This window comes from Thamnophis sirtalis, unplaced genomic scaffold (genome assembly GCF_051295495.1).
Source record: "Thamnophis sirtalis isolate CommonGarterSnake01/CBP01778 unplaced genomic scaffold, rThaSir2_p1.2 scaffold_13, whole genome shotgun sequence".
In the NCBI taxonomy this organism is placed as follows: domain Eukaryota; kingdom Metazoa; phylum Chordata; class Lepidosauria; order Squamata; family Natricidae; genus Thamnophis; species Thamnophis sirtalis.
In genome coordinates this window covers 21,755,945-21,770,923 of record NW_028261393.1, presented here as the reverse complement: position 1 = coordinate 21,770,923, position 14,979 = coordinate 21,755,945, and the positions used below count along the sequence as shown (strand labels likewise).

The window sequence follows — 14,979 nt, the reverse complement described above, 5'->3', positions numbered from 1 at the left end:
AACACATGGTTATGATTTCATGTAATCCAACAACCTTTGAAGGAATTGACAACCACTGCTTTGAACCAGTAGCTGGATTCATATAATTGCTTAAACGGTTTAGCTTATAATGAGAACCCAGTTTGGGTAGTTAATTGATAGTTCTGCCAGATGGCCAAACCCAGAAAAACAATGGTCTACTTAACCATGGATTAATATATTGCAACAACGCAACTATTATGTGATATTTTTATTTTTGCACTGATGGCTTTTCAGATATGGACCAAGGCAGCATAGAAGTCACAGAAGTGATGACATTATTGTGTGATGACATTGTGATATATATCCTCCTCTTTCCCATGCATGGTATTTAATCATTAAGGTTAATCTCCTACTAAAAAGGCTAAATATGCAACATTTACAGCAGGGTCTATGGAGATTCTCAGTCATCCAGGTCATGGTTGTCCCAAAGGTGCTTTTTCCCCCCAAGAGGAAACTGGACTTTCTGGTGCTACCAGAACCAGACTACCAGAAAGTCCAGTTGCCTCTTGAAAAAAAAAAGCACCTTTGGGACGATTTAGAGCAGGGGTGTCTAACCTTGGCAACTTTAAAACTGGTGGACTTCAACTCCCAGGCCAGCCAGCTATGCTTGGATTTCCTTGCATTCTCCACCTCTGTACAACTCATACCTGTGATTAGCTTCAACATACTTTATTCAATCAACCAACTGAGTTTTCAGAACACACTCAACCCTACATGAATCTTTGGGGCTTGGCTGAAGGGGGGGGTTGGGGGCACAGTGGTGAAATTCATTTTTTTTACTACCAGTTCTGTGGGAGTGGCTTGGTGGGCATGGCAGAGGAAGGATACTGCAAAATCTCTATTCACTCCCCACTCCTGGGGGAAGGATATTGCAAAATCCCCATTCCCTCCCCACTCCTGGGAAAAGGATATTGCAAAATCCCCATTCCCTCTCCATTCCTGGGGGAAGGATACTGCAAAATTCCCATTCCCTCTCCATTCCTGGGGGAAGGATACTGCAACATCCTCATTCCCTTCCCATTCCTGGGGGGAGGATACTGCACAATCCCCATTCCCTTCCCATTCCTGGGGGAAGGATACTGCACAATCCCCATTCCCTCCCCACTCCTGGGGAAAGGATACTGCAAAATTCCCATTCCCTCCCCACTCTGGGACCAGCCAGAGGTGGTATTTGCCAGTTCTCCGAGCTACCGGTTCTCCACAACCTTTCAGAACCTGCTGAATTTCACCCCCTGGTTGGGGATTAGGTGGGTTTGATCAAAGGCTTAATGGACAGCACCAAGTTTGACAATGCGGGGAACCACGGTTGTCCCGCAGCTCCATCCGTGTTCAGAAAGGGTCAGGGGTCCACGGACTGCCCAGGCCAAGTCCTCCTCCACATGCTACTCATCACGACCCCGCACCCAGCCCTCCCACCGCAAACGTCACCAACCCAGTTCTCCTGGCATCTTGTCCAGCCTCACGTCTTGGTCATGTGAACGTGCCAGCTGCTGGGAATCCTTTCAGAAGGACTTGGGATGTGTGTGTGAAGGAGGGAGGAGCCGTTCGTACGCATCGCTTTCCGGGGTCACCTGTTCTCTCTCCTCGCCTTCCCTCTCCGCAATCGCCACTGGCACCGGCACCACCGTCTGGGCACCTCCAGGAAACGGGCGGTGCTTCCTTGCAACATTCCCGATCTGTGCCATTTCCGCCCCCCTCCCGCGTCTTACTCCGTAGAAGCGACGGTCGGCTGCCAAAATCCTGCCAGCCCCCCTCCCCGCCCGAGCGCCCCTCCCCGCTACATTCCTGCGAGGCTCCAGCGGTGAGTGCCAAGCCGGGGCTTCCGGGGAGGGGACGGGGAGGGGGGGCACAAACGACAATTTGAGCGCGGACGTAGAATAATCCTTTCAGCGGGGCTCCCGACCAAAAACGGCTCCCGGTTTCTACCTTCCTTCCTTTCTCGGCGCAAACTGCCTGCAGTTTGCCTGCTAGACCATTGGCGCTGCACCTGTCACCCCCACCCCCACCCAAATCACATGCCCTAAAACGGCAAACAGGTCCAGCCTTCTGCCACCTCCCCGACAGCGTCGTTCTCAGCCGGGAAAGGAAAGAAATATTTTCTAGAGCTTGCTTGGAAAATGCGGGGAGAGGGGAGAGCCCACGTACGTTAGCAATGCTGAGTGAAGATTCTGGAGCCCCTTATTCCACCTGGGTGTCTTTTAGGATTGTATGGACATCGGCTTTGGTTTTTTCCCTCTTTCACCTGCTTTGGGTGTTTTTGGGGACCTGGGGGAGAAAAATCTTCCCTTTCTGCCAGGTTATTATATTCCACCTGTCTAGCCCAGATCTGCCTACAGCTGAACTACACAACCTGCAGCCCCAAGAGTGGAAGAGCCTCTGTAAGCTGTGCTTGCCACGTTGTGGGCCTTCTGATGTTTGTGCACAATAGACAAAAGAGTTAAAGGCCCAACAGTGGCTTTTGCATAACTTGTGAAGCCTGTTTAGGTTAATTTGGGTAAGGAGAGGGAGTTGGCTTGGCCTCTTTTTGCAAACAATTTGTTTGGTTAGTTAGATTAAGCCTGTAATGCCAAGGTAACCATTATGGGAGGAAAAGGGGAACAGAATGATTAAATATATGGAAAGCCATTGTGGGTGCTCCATTAGAGTTTGGTTGTTTTCTTGCACGTTTCATTACCCAAACTAAAATAAAGGTTCCCTTCGCACATATGTGCTAGTCGTTCCCCACTCTAGGGGGCAGGGCTCATCTCCGTTTCAAAGCCAAAGAGCCAGTGCTGTCTGAAGATGTCTCCATGGTCATGTGGCTGGCATGACTAAACGCCACAGGCGCACGGAACACTGTTACCTTCCCACCAAAGGGGTTCCTATTTTTCTACTTGCATTTTTACATGCTTTCAAACTGCTAGGTTGGCAGAAGCTGGGACAAGAGTGCAGAGAAGAGCAACAAAGATGATTAGGGGACTGGAGACTAAAACATATGAAGAACGGTTGCAGGAATTGGGTATGTCTAGTTTAATAAAAAGGACTAGGGGAGACATGATAGCAGTGTTCCAACATCTCAGGGGCTGCCACAAGGAAGAGGGAGTCAAACTATTCTCCAAAGCACCTGAGGGCAGAACAAGAAGCAATGGGTGGAAACTAATCAAGGAAAGAAACAACTTAGAACTGAGGAGAAATTTCCTGACAGAACAATTAATCAGTGGAACAGCTTGCCTCCAGAAGTTATGAATGCCCCAACACTGGAAGTCTTTAAGAAGATGTTGGATAGCCATTTGTCTGAAATGGTATAGGGTTTCCTGCTTGGGCAGGGGGTTGGACTAGAAGACCTCCAAGGTCCCTTCCAACTCTGCTATTGTATTGTATTATTGTAAGTAATGGGAGCTCACTCCATTAGTGATAGCACTGATAATGTTACCTAATTTGAGTAATAAAGCACCTGCAAAAAAACAACCAAGCTCAGAGGGCGACACAGGACCCTTCATTTCAATCCTGAACTACAAATATTTTTGTTTATTGGGTGCTCAAACCATGAAGGTTTTCAAGACTGGGAAGCCATTTATTTATCCAGAAGAGTATAGGATCTCCAGCTTGAGCAGGGGATTGGACTAGAAAACCTCAATGTTTTATTCAAATCTTATTGTTCTATGTTCTGTGTTCATTCTGATGACTGTGTTATATTCATTTATTTTAGTAATACGTAAATTAGATCAGCTAAAGTAATCATCCAGGTCCCATTTATGGTCCTCTCATCCCACATGCATTCAGAGGACTATTGTGGTTTTAAGCCAGAAAAAGATTATGCAACATAGTCACCCATGCTTAGAAAGATGGAAATATGACCAGTTTGTGAATTACTTGGTGGCTAGCATGAAGTTATCTTCTCCTCCCTGCCTCCCCAGCACAGGAAGCACTAGGATTGGCCTTACACAACTCACTGGAACAAAATGTGGTTAATTTATGGGTCAATACTGTATGCTGTGTGAACTCAACTTGGCCGGTCAGTTGCTAATTCAGTGTTGCATGAACCTGAACCATTGAGTTAATGAAATAAATCAGGATTTAGATAACCAGAAGCTCATTATAGGAACAAAGGAAACTTTCCTTAAGTCCTGGAAAACTAAACTCTATTCAGAAGAAGCTTAGTCAGCTCTGATCACATGTTTACTGATCACAGGTTTTTTTTTTAAATTTGATGATCCAGGCTTTTAGAGAGGTCTAAATGCTGAGATTGGCCTGGGATCCAAAGCATGAATTTCGGGATGACATCTAGGAGTGTTGGAATTTTTATGCATATTGGTCATGTCCTTATATCTACATTTCTTTCTCTGCTGGTTTTCTTTTTCCCAGTTGGGTGGGGGCATCGATGTTTGCCATGTGCCAACCGGAATTCCCCCTCCATCCACAGCTCGGTGAAGTCCAGGGAAATTCACAGCAGGATGTGATCTACCGTAACAAAAAGGACTCCCATCCAGACAAGAACCTCAACTTCATGGATGAGAAGTCCTATGATAGCAATGAAAACTGGAGCCAATCCATATCAAAGGTGCAGATACCAGAGGAATGGGAGCAATGGAATTACAGTGGGATAAAGAAGGTACCTGAGAATCGGACTGATCTAATATGCCAACAGAAAACAAAGAATTGCTCCAGAGGCATTTCTCAGAACCTAAAGTCTGATGACAACTTCCTGGGCTTAGAGGAGGAGAAGGAAGGACAGGAGGAGGACATTCGTAGACCACCCGAAGGTGCCGAGGTCAGGAGTCCAGAACAAGAGACCAACTGCCAGGTGAAGGTGAAGGTAAGAGGGAAACTGGCCAAGTCCCCTCGAGAAGATAAGGGTTGTTCCAGTAGTCATTGGATTGATAGCCCTGAGAGCGATGGCACCAATGTTTGGAAGATACCTTCTGTTACTGATGAAGACTGGACATGTAACACTACGCAGCAAGCCTCCTCTGGTGATTTTGACAGTTCTTCCTCTAGTTCTGAGACCTTCTCCCCATCACTGGCAGAAGCTTTCAGGAACATGCAGGAGAAGGAGAAGTTCAAAGAGTTGGAGAAACAGAAATATCGCATCCACTTAGTGATGTATCGCCGCCTGGCCTTGCTACGCTGGATTCGCAGCCTCCAACAGAATGTTGCTGACCAACAAAATCGACTGCAGGAGAGCTTTGACACTATCCTGGACAACCGCAAAGAACTTATTCAACATGTCCAGCAAGGCATGGGGCACACCAAAACCTCAACTTAGGGAGAATTGTAAAAAAAAGGCCCCCCTTCTATCTCTTCATTTCTTAGTTTGGCCTCCCAAATAAGGGTCATCAGGATCATGGTTTGTTTGCAATTTGCCCCAGTGGACTTTTCTCGTGTTTGATGTTCCTCCTAGAACACATCAGAAAATTATCAGCAAGTTAGCCATAGACACTCCAGGACATATTATTTATGTGGACACATAATTTTTGTTCCAAGATATTTTCCAAGATGCATCACTTCTGGGGGTGAATGTATTATAAATACAACTTAGAGTGAAACAAAATAAGAGATGCAGGTGGTATTATGATGATTCGAGCCTATGGCCATGGAGAAAAGCTGAAAAATCGTGGACATATAGGCTTATAAAATACCTGCTAAGCATCTGAGATGGAAAGAAGCTTGAAATGGGAATTTTGTGAGTCAGTTATCAAATCTTGTGCTACTAACTGGATAAAATGTTGGATGCTTCAAACCATGATGCAGCTTGCATGGCATGACATCCTTATGATACATGAGGTAGTTCTGTGCCACTATTTGATACCTACTCCGAACTGCCAAATTTCTGTTCCTAACCTGCCTGGCCATTTCCATACACTTTGCCTTATTTATCATCCTTGTTAGCTTCTTAGCTAGACTCCATCCTTCTTGCTATGAACAAGGGCTTTGAGTTGGTTTGCTATCCAAGCTTTCTATCCTAGGTTTTGCTATCCAAGCTTTCACATCCTGCTTCCAGGTGCTTACAACTTTTTCAGCCCTTAAAGTTCAAACCTATCAGCATGCAAAACAAGAATCTGGAAACCAAAGATCTGAAAGGCTTTAGAATAGGCAGGATTCTTCTCTCCAGCCTTGTATTTGGTTAATCTACATCTGGTTCTTTCCTTGGCCCTCATCGATTTATCAAAATGGGATGATGCTGAATTTGAAGCTGATTTTGTGAACCAATCAACATATGCCCCAAATGTAACCAACCCAACAATCCAAATTGTATCTCCTGTTCTTCATCTGATCCTTGGTGTATGTTGAACCAAGGTTGGATGTCAACATAAAAAAATCTGTGCCCAAGTTGATTGAAGAAAGAGGATCTTGTTTCCTACGTTTTGGACAATGACCTCTTTAAATTAAAACCAGAAGCACGTTTCACTTTACTTCCAAATAAACCAAACCTTTCCAAGAGTGTATTCACCTTGGAGACCAAATATGATTGTACACATAATTGCATGCATGTTTGTTTAAAAAAAAAAACAAGGAGCATGGAATATTGTAACTTTCAAAGTAACACAGTTGTATGTTAACTTCCAGAAATCTTCATCACTGGCTAAAATTGAAGCCTAGTAGCCTCTTGAAGCCCATAAATTTTTGCATAAGTAGAGTAATAATACAGGTACTTCTCAATTTACAACTGTCGTAAATCATGGCGGCTGTAAAGCAGATCACCTATGTGATTGAACGACCTTTTTTGGTGGTCATTAAGCAAATGCTGTGTTGGTTAAGTGACCCCATTATTCACCATGGGCCATTTTTGTCCCAAACCAGAAGTAAATGCCAGTTCTCAAAATCTTTCCTCCTTAAGATGTTCATTCTCTTGGAATGAAGAAGAGACATATATCTCATCCTTGTGCCTCTCAATCATACTCTACACTGCCCTTTAAAAAAAACCAAGTGTGCTATATTTCCTTGAATTTTATTTGTATAAGACTAATTCCTGTCTTCCACATCCAGAAAGGCTATAGAAATTGAATTAAATGTCACACAATACACTGAAGAGATACCTAATCCTGTAGGTAGATTTGCAATAATACAGCTACAAACTACTGTGCTCTAGTCTACAATGTTTGGTGAACACAAACTCTGAGCGACTTGCTAACAAAACTGGCTCCTCTTTTAAGATGAGTTAGAAAGTTTCTGAGAGTGTTTGACATTTTCCAAAATATCTAAATTAGGGAATATCATATGAAAATATTTGTTTGGCCAATTGACCAAACCCAATTTGCTATTTCTTTAGTATGATAAGCTGTCAGATTTATGTCAAAGTTAATATCCCCTAGTTCTTCAGTATAATCTACTGACCTCAGTTGGTTCTGGTTACCTTCAAGATTAATAGATATTTCACCCAGCATCTTTTTGGTGGAAGTGAAATTTATTTTTTTAAATATTTTACATAATGTTTATTTTAATCTTCCTTTCCTAAAGATGATTCCAACTATGATAGAAGTAGAGATATACGGATGTACATTTCCAGTAATGGATATCGTGTTGCGGAAATCCTTCTCAAACTGATTTTTAAAAAAAAACATTTATGATTCATCTGTGTAAAGAGACTGGTCTGTTGCTTTTCTATATTTTTTTTAACAGAATAAATGTATTACAAAGTATAATATAGGATAATGATGTAAACTGACTTTACTGATTGAAGCATTTGGGTAATTATTGCTATCGCTAGTACAAATCAGGAGTGATATGCATGTTCTTTGAAAGAAGATAAAAATGTCTATATTTGGAGACATACTTTGCATCTTGATTATTAAGCTCCTACCTAAGGCATTTTGTGGGTAAATGAAATAAGATTATAGAATGAGAATGCAGGTGGCAATACATTGGATGTAAAATTTCCATAGATTTTGTTTGCATTGTGTCTAAGCAGATGCTATTCAGGTAGTCCTTCACTTATGACTATTTGCGCTCGCAATTTCAGTCATAAAGTGGGTCATCCTGTGAGCATGCCCAATTTTACAATCTTTTGCTGGTGGTCACTAAGCAAACACTGTGGTTGTACAGTGAACACCATGGTTGTTAAGTGAACACTACAGCCATTAAGCAAAGCCATTGTTTATTATGACATGGTTCTTCTGCCAGGAATTGGAAATAAACACTGGTTTTCAGCAAAAATGGCATGTGATTCTGGGGGGGCTGCAAATGTTCATAAATGCAGGCTAGTTGCCAAGTGCCCCAAATGCAGTCATGTAACTGTGGGAGACGTGGAAATGGGACGTCGGAATGTTGAATCCGGCTTATAAGTCCCTTGTTTAGGGTACATCATAACTTTGAAAATGATGTCTGATGGGTCATTCCATGTCAAGTGGTCTGCGGCTCCCTGCTCGACCATCACAGATTTCGATGAAATTTGGTGTGAACATGCACACATGTCCCCAATGAACATTGGTAAAGAGTTACATTTGCCGATGCAATAGTTGCGGAGATATAGCCCATACCTCAGCCCTCTACAGTATGACTCTGAGGTTTCAGCAACTTTGAGACATAATACTGTATCTCTGGCAATACAGAACTTGGCCATCTTTTGTACAACTTGTTGTGTTCTATTAAACAAAATAATAAAAACTTTCTCATGAGCGATCTCCATCTAGATTATTTGGGGCAAAGTTGGCCAAAAATGAACGCAGCTCGAAAAAAGGTTAAAGTTTGGCTTTTTATAACTCTGGAAGGAAAGGTATGAGAAATGTGAAACTTTGTGTGTAATAACTTAACAATACAAAGTTTTCAAATACAACATTTTATTCTGCAACTGATTTCCAGTAGTTCACAAATTGAGTGTAAAGTTTCTGATTATAAATTGAGGACTATGTGTACCAGTGGTGGGTTCCTACCAGTTCAGCTGAACCAGTAGTAGCTTGGCAGCCTGGGTTGCTGGAACCGGCAGTAACCCAGGCCTGCGACGCCCCGAACCAGTTCTCCTGGCGGCGGCATAGGCACCACCATCTTGTTTTTGCTTCTGCGCATGCGCAGAGCAATTTTAGTTCTATTGTTCATGCGTGCAAAGCATGCACTGCACGTCTCTGAGTGAACCGGCAGTAGTCTCTGCCGGAACCTACCTCTTATCTGTACCATAAGGTTTCCTTATTAGGAGAGACATTGTGGGGCATACTGGTTGCACTTTATAATAGTTCTTTGTGTGTGTGAAGATTGAGATTGCTACAGTTTAGATAGCGTTCACCAAGCCTATTCTGTAAAGCAGAGGTCTCAAATCATGGCAACTTTTAGACTTGTGGACTTCAACTCCCAGAATTCCCCAGCCAGCAAGTTCTCAAGTCTTAAAATTGCCAAGTTTGGAGACTTCTGCCTAAAGGACCAGATCCTGCCTCACTTCTACCACTGCGGCTGGCAGATCTGCTGGCCAAACAGCATGGCAACTATTGGAAGACTCTGGCCTGCCAGCAAGGGAGATGCTGATAGGCTGCCCCTGCCCAGGATGGCTTGGCCACTACTTTTGCTCCAAGAGTTTGGCTCAGACTCAGATCTGGCAATCTGCCACCTGTCCGCCTCTCAATTCTTAATTTGTAGGACAGGTGGTAGGCTAGATTTGGCCTGAAGACCATTGTTTGCTAATCCTGGTTTAGAAGATGGCACTGGTAAAAATGAAGGAAAAATTGCATTAGTGTCAGTATGATTGAACTGATTTTATAGTGATTTGTTCTTATTGGCGAATCCTGGGAAATATCACTCTTGGGGAGTCAGCCTCTCTATCAGATGACTACTGCTTTGCCCAGAGACAATTCCCAGGATTTATTCCAGGAAGCCAGGACTTTTAAATGGTAAAGGAGTTGTTAGATATATAGATGTTTATTGCTTTTTATGTGCAATGATTATGCATATCCATGGCTTATTTTTTCATTTAAAATAAAAAGTCTCACTCTAAACTTTGGTGAGTGGTGCTGAAGCAGGAAAACACAGAGCGTTTAGCTGGAGAGTGAATCTTTCCCACATGCCATCACAGAAGTGCACTAAGAATTGTAAAATTCTGTTATTTTAATTGTGCAATGAAAGTATAATAGTGTTGGCCTACATGGATTGGTTTCTTAGTTTGATCTAGCTTGACATACACTCAGCAATCAGCCGGAGCATAGGTAGGTTCACCAGGCTCTGCTCTCTGTTTTAAGACCTTAGCTGTTGATAGGCAGGTGGTAGAGCAGCATTTTTCAAACCTAACAATGTTGAGACAGGTGGACTGGGTGGGAATTCTGGGAGTTAAAATCCACCTATCTTAATGTTGTGAAATATTGGTAGAGCAACATCCTGTGATTTACTGCAGGGAGCTATCCAAGGTCCTAAGGCTTCTGCTAGAGCTTAGAGTTCATTCATGTCATTCCCTCTGACCTCAACCAGCCAGGATGCTTTGACTTGGAGCATTCCTGAGGCTAATATTTGGGCAGTGTCATATACTAGTTAAGATGTTGTATTAGGATTGTGGAGAGTCTAAAACTGAGAATGGAACTTATTGAGTAGCTTTGATTAATTATCTTTCCAATCTTCTTGTGGGGAAAAATAATCAGAGGTAGGAGTGCTACATATTACCCTATTAGCTCTTGTTGAAAAGGTGGGGTATCAATTTAATAATAATAATAATAAGAAGAAGAAGAAATAGAAAAGACCAAAGGATAGAAAATGCCAAGCAATGGTGTTATCAATTTGCATTAGTAAGCTGAACATAAGGGACTGTTAGGGACAAACTCCAAATTGTGAATCTATAAATGAATTTTCAACCCTTGTTTATTAGTAATTTCACTGAGGCAGAATCTTTTGAAATGTCTTCGATTGTTTTCACCCAGATTTCTGGGCACCTACCCTTAAGTGTCCTTTATGAGATTAGCTATGAACAAATTCCATTTCTTGGTTGTTTATCTCCATGGTTTCTCTCAGCCTACCCACTCTGTCCAACTTACAAGTAAGGAGAATTTTTTTGACAGTGAGAGCAGTTAATCAATGGAATAGCTTGCCTCCTGGGGTTGTGGGTGCTCCATCACTGGAGGTTTTCAAGAACAGACTGGACAACCATTTGATTGGGATGGTACAAGACTTCAGCTTTGATCAGGGGGTTGGACTAGAAGATCTCTGAGGCCCCTTCCAGCCCTATGAGTCTATGATTCTATGTCTTCTATATGTGTGGCCATCTTCCCCCAAATTCTACAAATGAATGGGACACTTGTGCAATAAGGACTTGATGTGAAAGCACCAGTAATGTATGTAACACTGACTCTAGACTCAGATAAATAAAACTTGGCAATATTTAAAATGTATGGGCTTTAATTCTCAGAATTCCCAAGCCAGCATTGACACGTATTAAAGCTACCATTTTTAAAAACACTGCTGTAAACCTTAAACTCACTAAATCCCTCTGTCTCAAAAGCATCTATCTGTTGAATCCATTGTCTTATCTATCAATGACTATAAGTAATAGAGGATATTTATAATTTAATAGAAACCACTACTAAAAAAGGAATATGTCCCTTAGGTTCCACAAAGATAATTCTTGCAGCATGCTTAATTAGAAAGAAAAGAAAAGAAAAGAAAGAAAGAAAGAAAGAAAGAAAGAAAGAAAGAAAAAGAAAGAAAGGAAATATTGCCAGAGGATGGAACTATTTTTGAATTCACACAAAGTTTGACAATAATATGAAGAAATAAATATTTTTCACCCATGCTACTGTTTTTATTGTTTTATGGCTTTTACAGCTTTTAATATTTTATATAATCGTGATCCAACCAGAGATAGCACTGATTGAAAATATAATATGCAGTGCAGTTACTGCCAAAGCTTTTAACATTTGGAAAGGATTTTCAGATAGATCAGAAATAACCCATCTAAAATGGCAGCAAAAGAAAAAAGAAGAGAAAAAAGAGGTTTATTCTCTGCTTTAAATAATGTTATAATGTATTTCCTGTAAATGCTCTTGCACAAATATTTATTTCTATAACATTGCCAAATTACTGTTTTTGTTTCTAAAGGCAATGTTGATAAAAATGGCTGATATAATGATACCTACCAGGGAAAAAACCCTATGCTAATTGGAAATAGATTAACTTTTCCAAAATAACACAGTACTAAAAATCTACCTGGCAGTTTCTCACATTTTCCTTCCCAGTCAAAAAAGGCTTTTCTTTTTTATATTCTCCTTGGAGCACCTGAACATTCCTTTAGAATGTCCCTTAGCAATGCTTTTGAAATTAATTTATCGGTGGAGGTGGAAAAGGAAGTGCTCTCAGAAAGACCCTTTTCTGCTGCCATTGGGACAGAATTTGTGGCCAAAGCATTTGGCAAATTCACTCTCAGAAATCTATGAGGCTCTCACCACCAATACAGGTGATCCTTGACTTACAACCATTCATTTAGTGACAATTTGAAGTTACAAGGGCACGGAAAAAGTGACTTGTGACTGCTTTTCACACTTATGACCATTGCAGCCTCCCCCGCAGTCACATTATCAAAATTTGGATGCTTAGCAAATGACTCATACTTATGACTGTTGCAGTGCCCCGGCTTCATGTAATCATCTTTTGCAACCACCTGACAAAGTCAATGGGGAAGCCAGATTCACTTAACAACCCTGTTACTAACTTAACAACTGTAGTGGTTCTTTTAACAACTGGGGCAAGAAAGGTCGTATAATGGGGCAAAACTCCCTTAACAAATCTCTTGCTTAGCAGTGGAAATTTTGGGCTCACTTGTTGTAAGTCGAGGATCATCTGTATATGTGTACCCAATTCCAATTCTTTAGAGCATATACTCTACTGCAGTGTTTCTCAACCTTGGCGACTTTAAATCCTGTGGACTTCAACTCCCAGAATCCCCCAGCCAGCTGTGCTGGCTGGGGGATTCTGGGAGTTGAAGTCCACAGGATTTAAAGTCGCCAAGGTTGAGAAACACTGCTCTACTGCTTGCTTCAGCTCCAGCCAATCCTTCCTGGTTATTACTCCATCTTCCTTCCTGGTTATTATTCCATCTTCTTTATCTGGTCTCACTCCACTATTGATTCAGAATCTCTGTCACTCTGACAAGAACTTCAAGTGTTAGAAAGTGACAGCCCCTACTAGATCTTCACCACCTGTGATATCCTCCCCCCACCCTCATACAAGCCTGGAGCTCCTTAAAATATTGATGGTGCTGATTATTGGGCTCCACCTCTCTGTTACTCTATAAAGCTTCAAAGCTGCCCTCGTGACCTCAAGACTGGACTACTGCAATGCGCTCTACATGGGGCAGCCCTTGAAGAGCATTCGGAATGCAGCCGCGCGAGCGATTGTGGGTGCACCTCGGTACACCCACGTTACACCTATCCTCCGTGAGCTGCACTGGTTACCGATTGGTCTCCGGATACGCTTCAAGGCGCTAGTCGTCACTTATAAAGCCCTTCATGGTATTGGACCTGGGTACTTGAGAGACCGCCTGCTGCCAATTACCTCCCAAAGACCCATTAGATCACACAGATTAGGCCTCCTCCAGGTTCCGTCTACCAGCCAATGTCATCTGGCCACTACCCGGGGGAGGGCCTTCTCTGTGGCGGCTCTGGCCCTTTGGAACGAACTCCCCACAGAGATTCGGACCTTCACCTCTCTCCAGGCCTTCTGAAAAGCCGTTAAAACCTGGCTGTGTCGGCAGGCCTGGGGTTGATGAGTTCTCTTCCCCTCTCGAATTGTGTGGCTGTTGGTTGTTTTTAAATGCCCTGTACTTTTGTAGTTTTTGTGTTTTTCCCTTCCCCTCCTTGGGTTTGTGCGCCGCCCTGAGTCCCGTTGGGAATAGGGCGGCATATAAATAAAATGAAACTCAAACTCAAACCCATTATTTCCATCTTGAAAAAAGCCAGTGGGCAAAATCTGCTTTTGTAGTTCTTTTCCTTGATTTGAATGGGTTTGTGGGAAGCCAGAGGGATGGAGAGCCAAAGAGGGAGGATTGGATGATAAAGATAGGGCACTCATGCCCAACCCTTGGTCACTTGATCTCTAAATATCTGTCTTGGCGTGACATCATGGTTCACTCAACCCAGTTTTCTGGGTTCTCATGACATACTGAACCATAAACTAGCTACATGAACTGAGTTTGTACACACCATTAGCTAAAAAGTAACAGTTGAGCATTTCTTTAGAATGTTCCTTAATGATGCTCTTTGTTTTAGTTTATTGGTGGTTTATTGGCATGGAAAAAAGGTGCTATGACTGTTTATTTGGATTCTTCATCCTAGTATCCGATTATGATGATAGAATCTCTATTGGAGGGAGGTAATAAGACAAGCCTTTAGCTTAGAATCTTTGCACTGCAGAAAGTGGCACAGGGCTGACTTTCCCTAGAATCTGGAATCTTCTCTGACCGTCCCCAAGGGAATGCAGACAGATTAGCGAGATTCTTGTAATATAGGTGACCAACAATAAAGCTTCTGCTTAAGACCATTCACGTGACTCTGTTTGCTTGCACCTGGCAATTATGAATGTTTGTTTGAAAAAGCAAGTATTCCCCTTGTGAGCTCAGTGGCTAAAACACTGACCATGTCGATCAGAAAGGTCGGCAGTTCGGTGGTTCGAATCCCTAGTACCGCATAAGGGAGTGACCATTACTTGTTACAGGTTACTTGTCCCAGCTTCTTGCCGACCTAGCAGTTCGAAAGCACGTAAAAAATTCAAGTAGAAACATAGGAACCACCTTTGGTGGGAAGGTAACAGCATTCTGTGTGCCTTTGGCATTTAGTAATGCTGGCCACATGACTATGGAGACATCTTCAGACAACACTGGCTCTTTGGCTTTGAAATGGTGATGAGCACCACCCCCTAGAGTCAGGAAGGACTAGCACATATGTGCAAGAGGAACTTTTACCTTATTCCCCTTGTCAGTGAATCAATTTGAGTGGGGAAAGCTATTATAAAAGGTGGATGGTGGACAGCTTCTGAAGAGAGTTACAGCAATAGATTAAATTCTTCAGTGTCTCTGATTCT

At 42.5% G+C, this 14,979-nt stretch overlaps 1 protein-coding gene across 1 annotated transcript; it reads left to right on the top strand.

Moving 5' to 3' along the window:
- Positions 1-794: 794 nt before the first annotated feature.
- On the top strand, positions 795-7,570 carry CUNH1orf216 (chromosome unknown C1orf216 homolog). The gene is made up of 2 exons (XM_014055897.2): positions 795-1,822; positions 4,366-7,570. Exon 2 carries the CDS (start codon positions 4,382-4,384, stop codon positions 5,264-5,266), a length of 885 nt encoding a protein of 294 aa, XP_013911372.2. The 5' UTR covers positions 795-1,822; positions 4,366-4,381; the 3' UTR covers positions 5,267-7,570.
- Positions 7,571-14,979: the final 7,409 nt, after the last annotated feature.

Excerpts from the sequence above, each read along its gene's own strand:
- CUNH1orf216 (XM_014055897.2), top strand. The coding sequence starts at position 4,382 with ATGTTTGCCATGTGCCAACCGGAATTCCCCCTCCATCCACAGCTCGGT.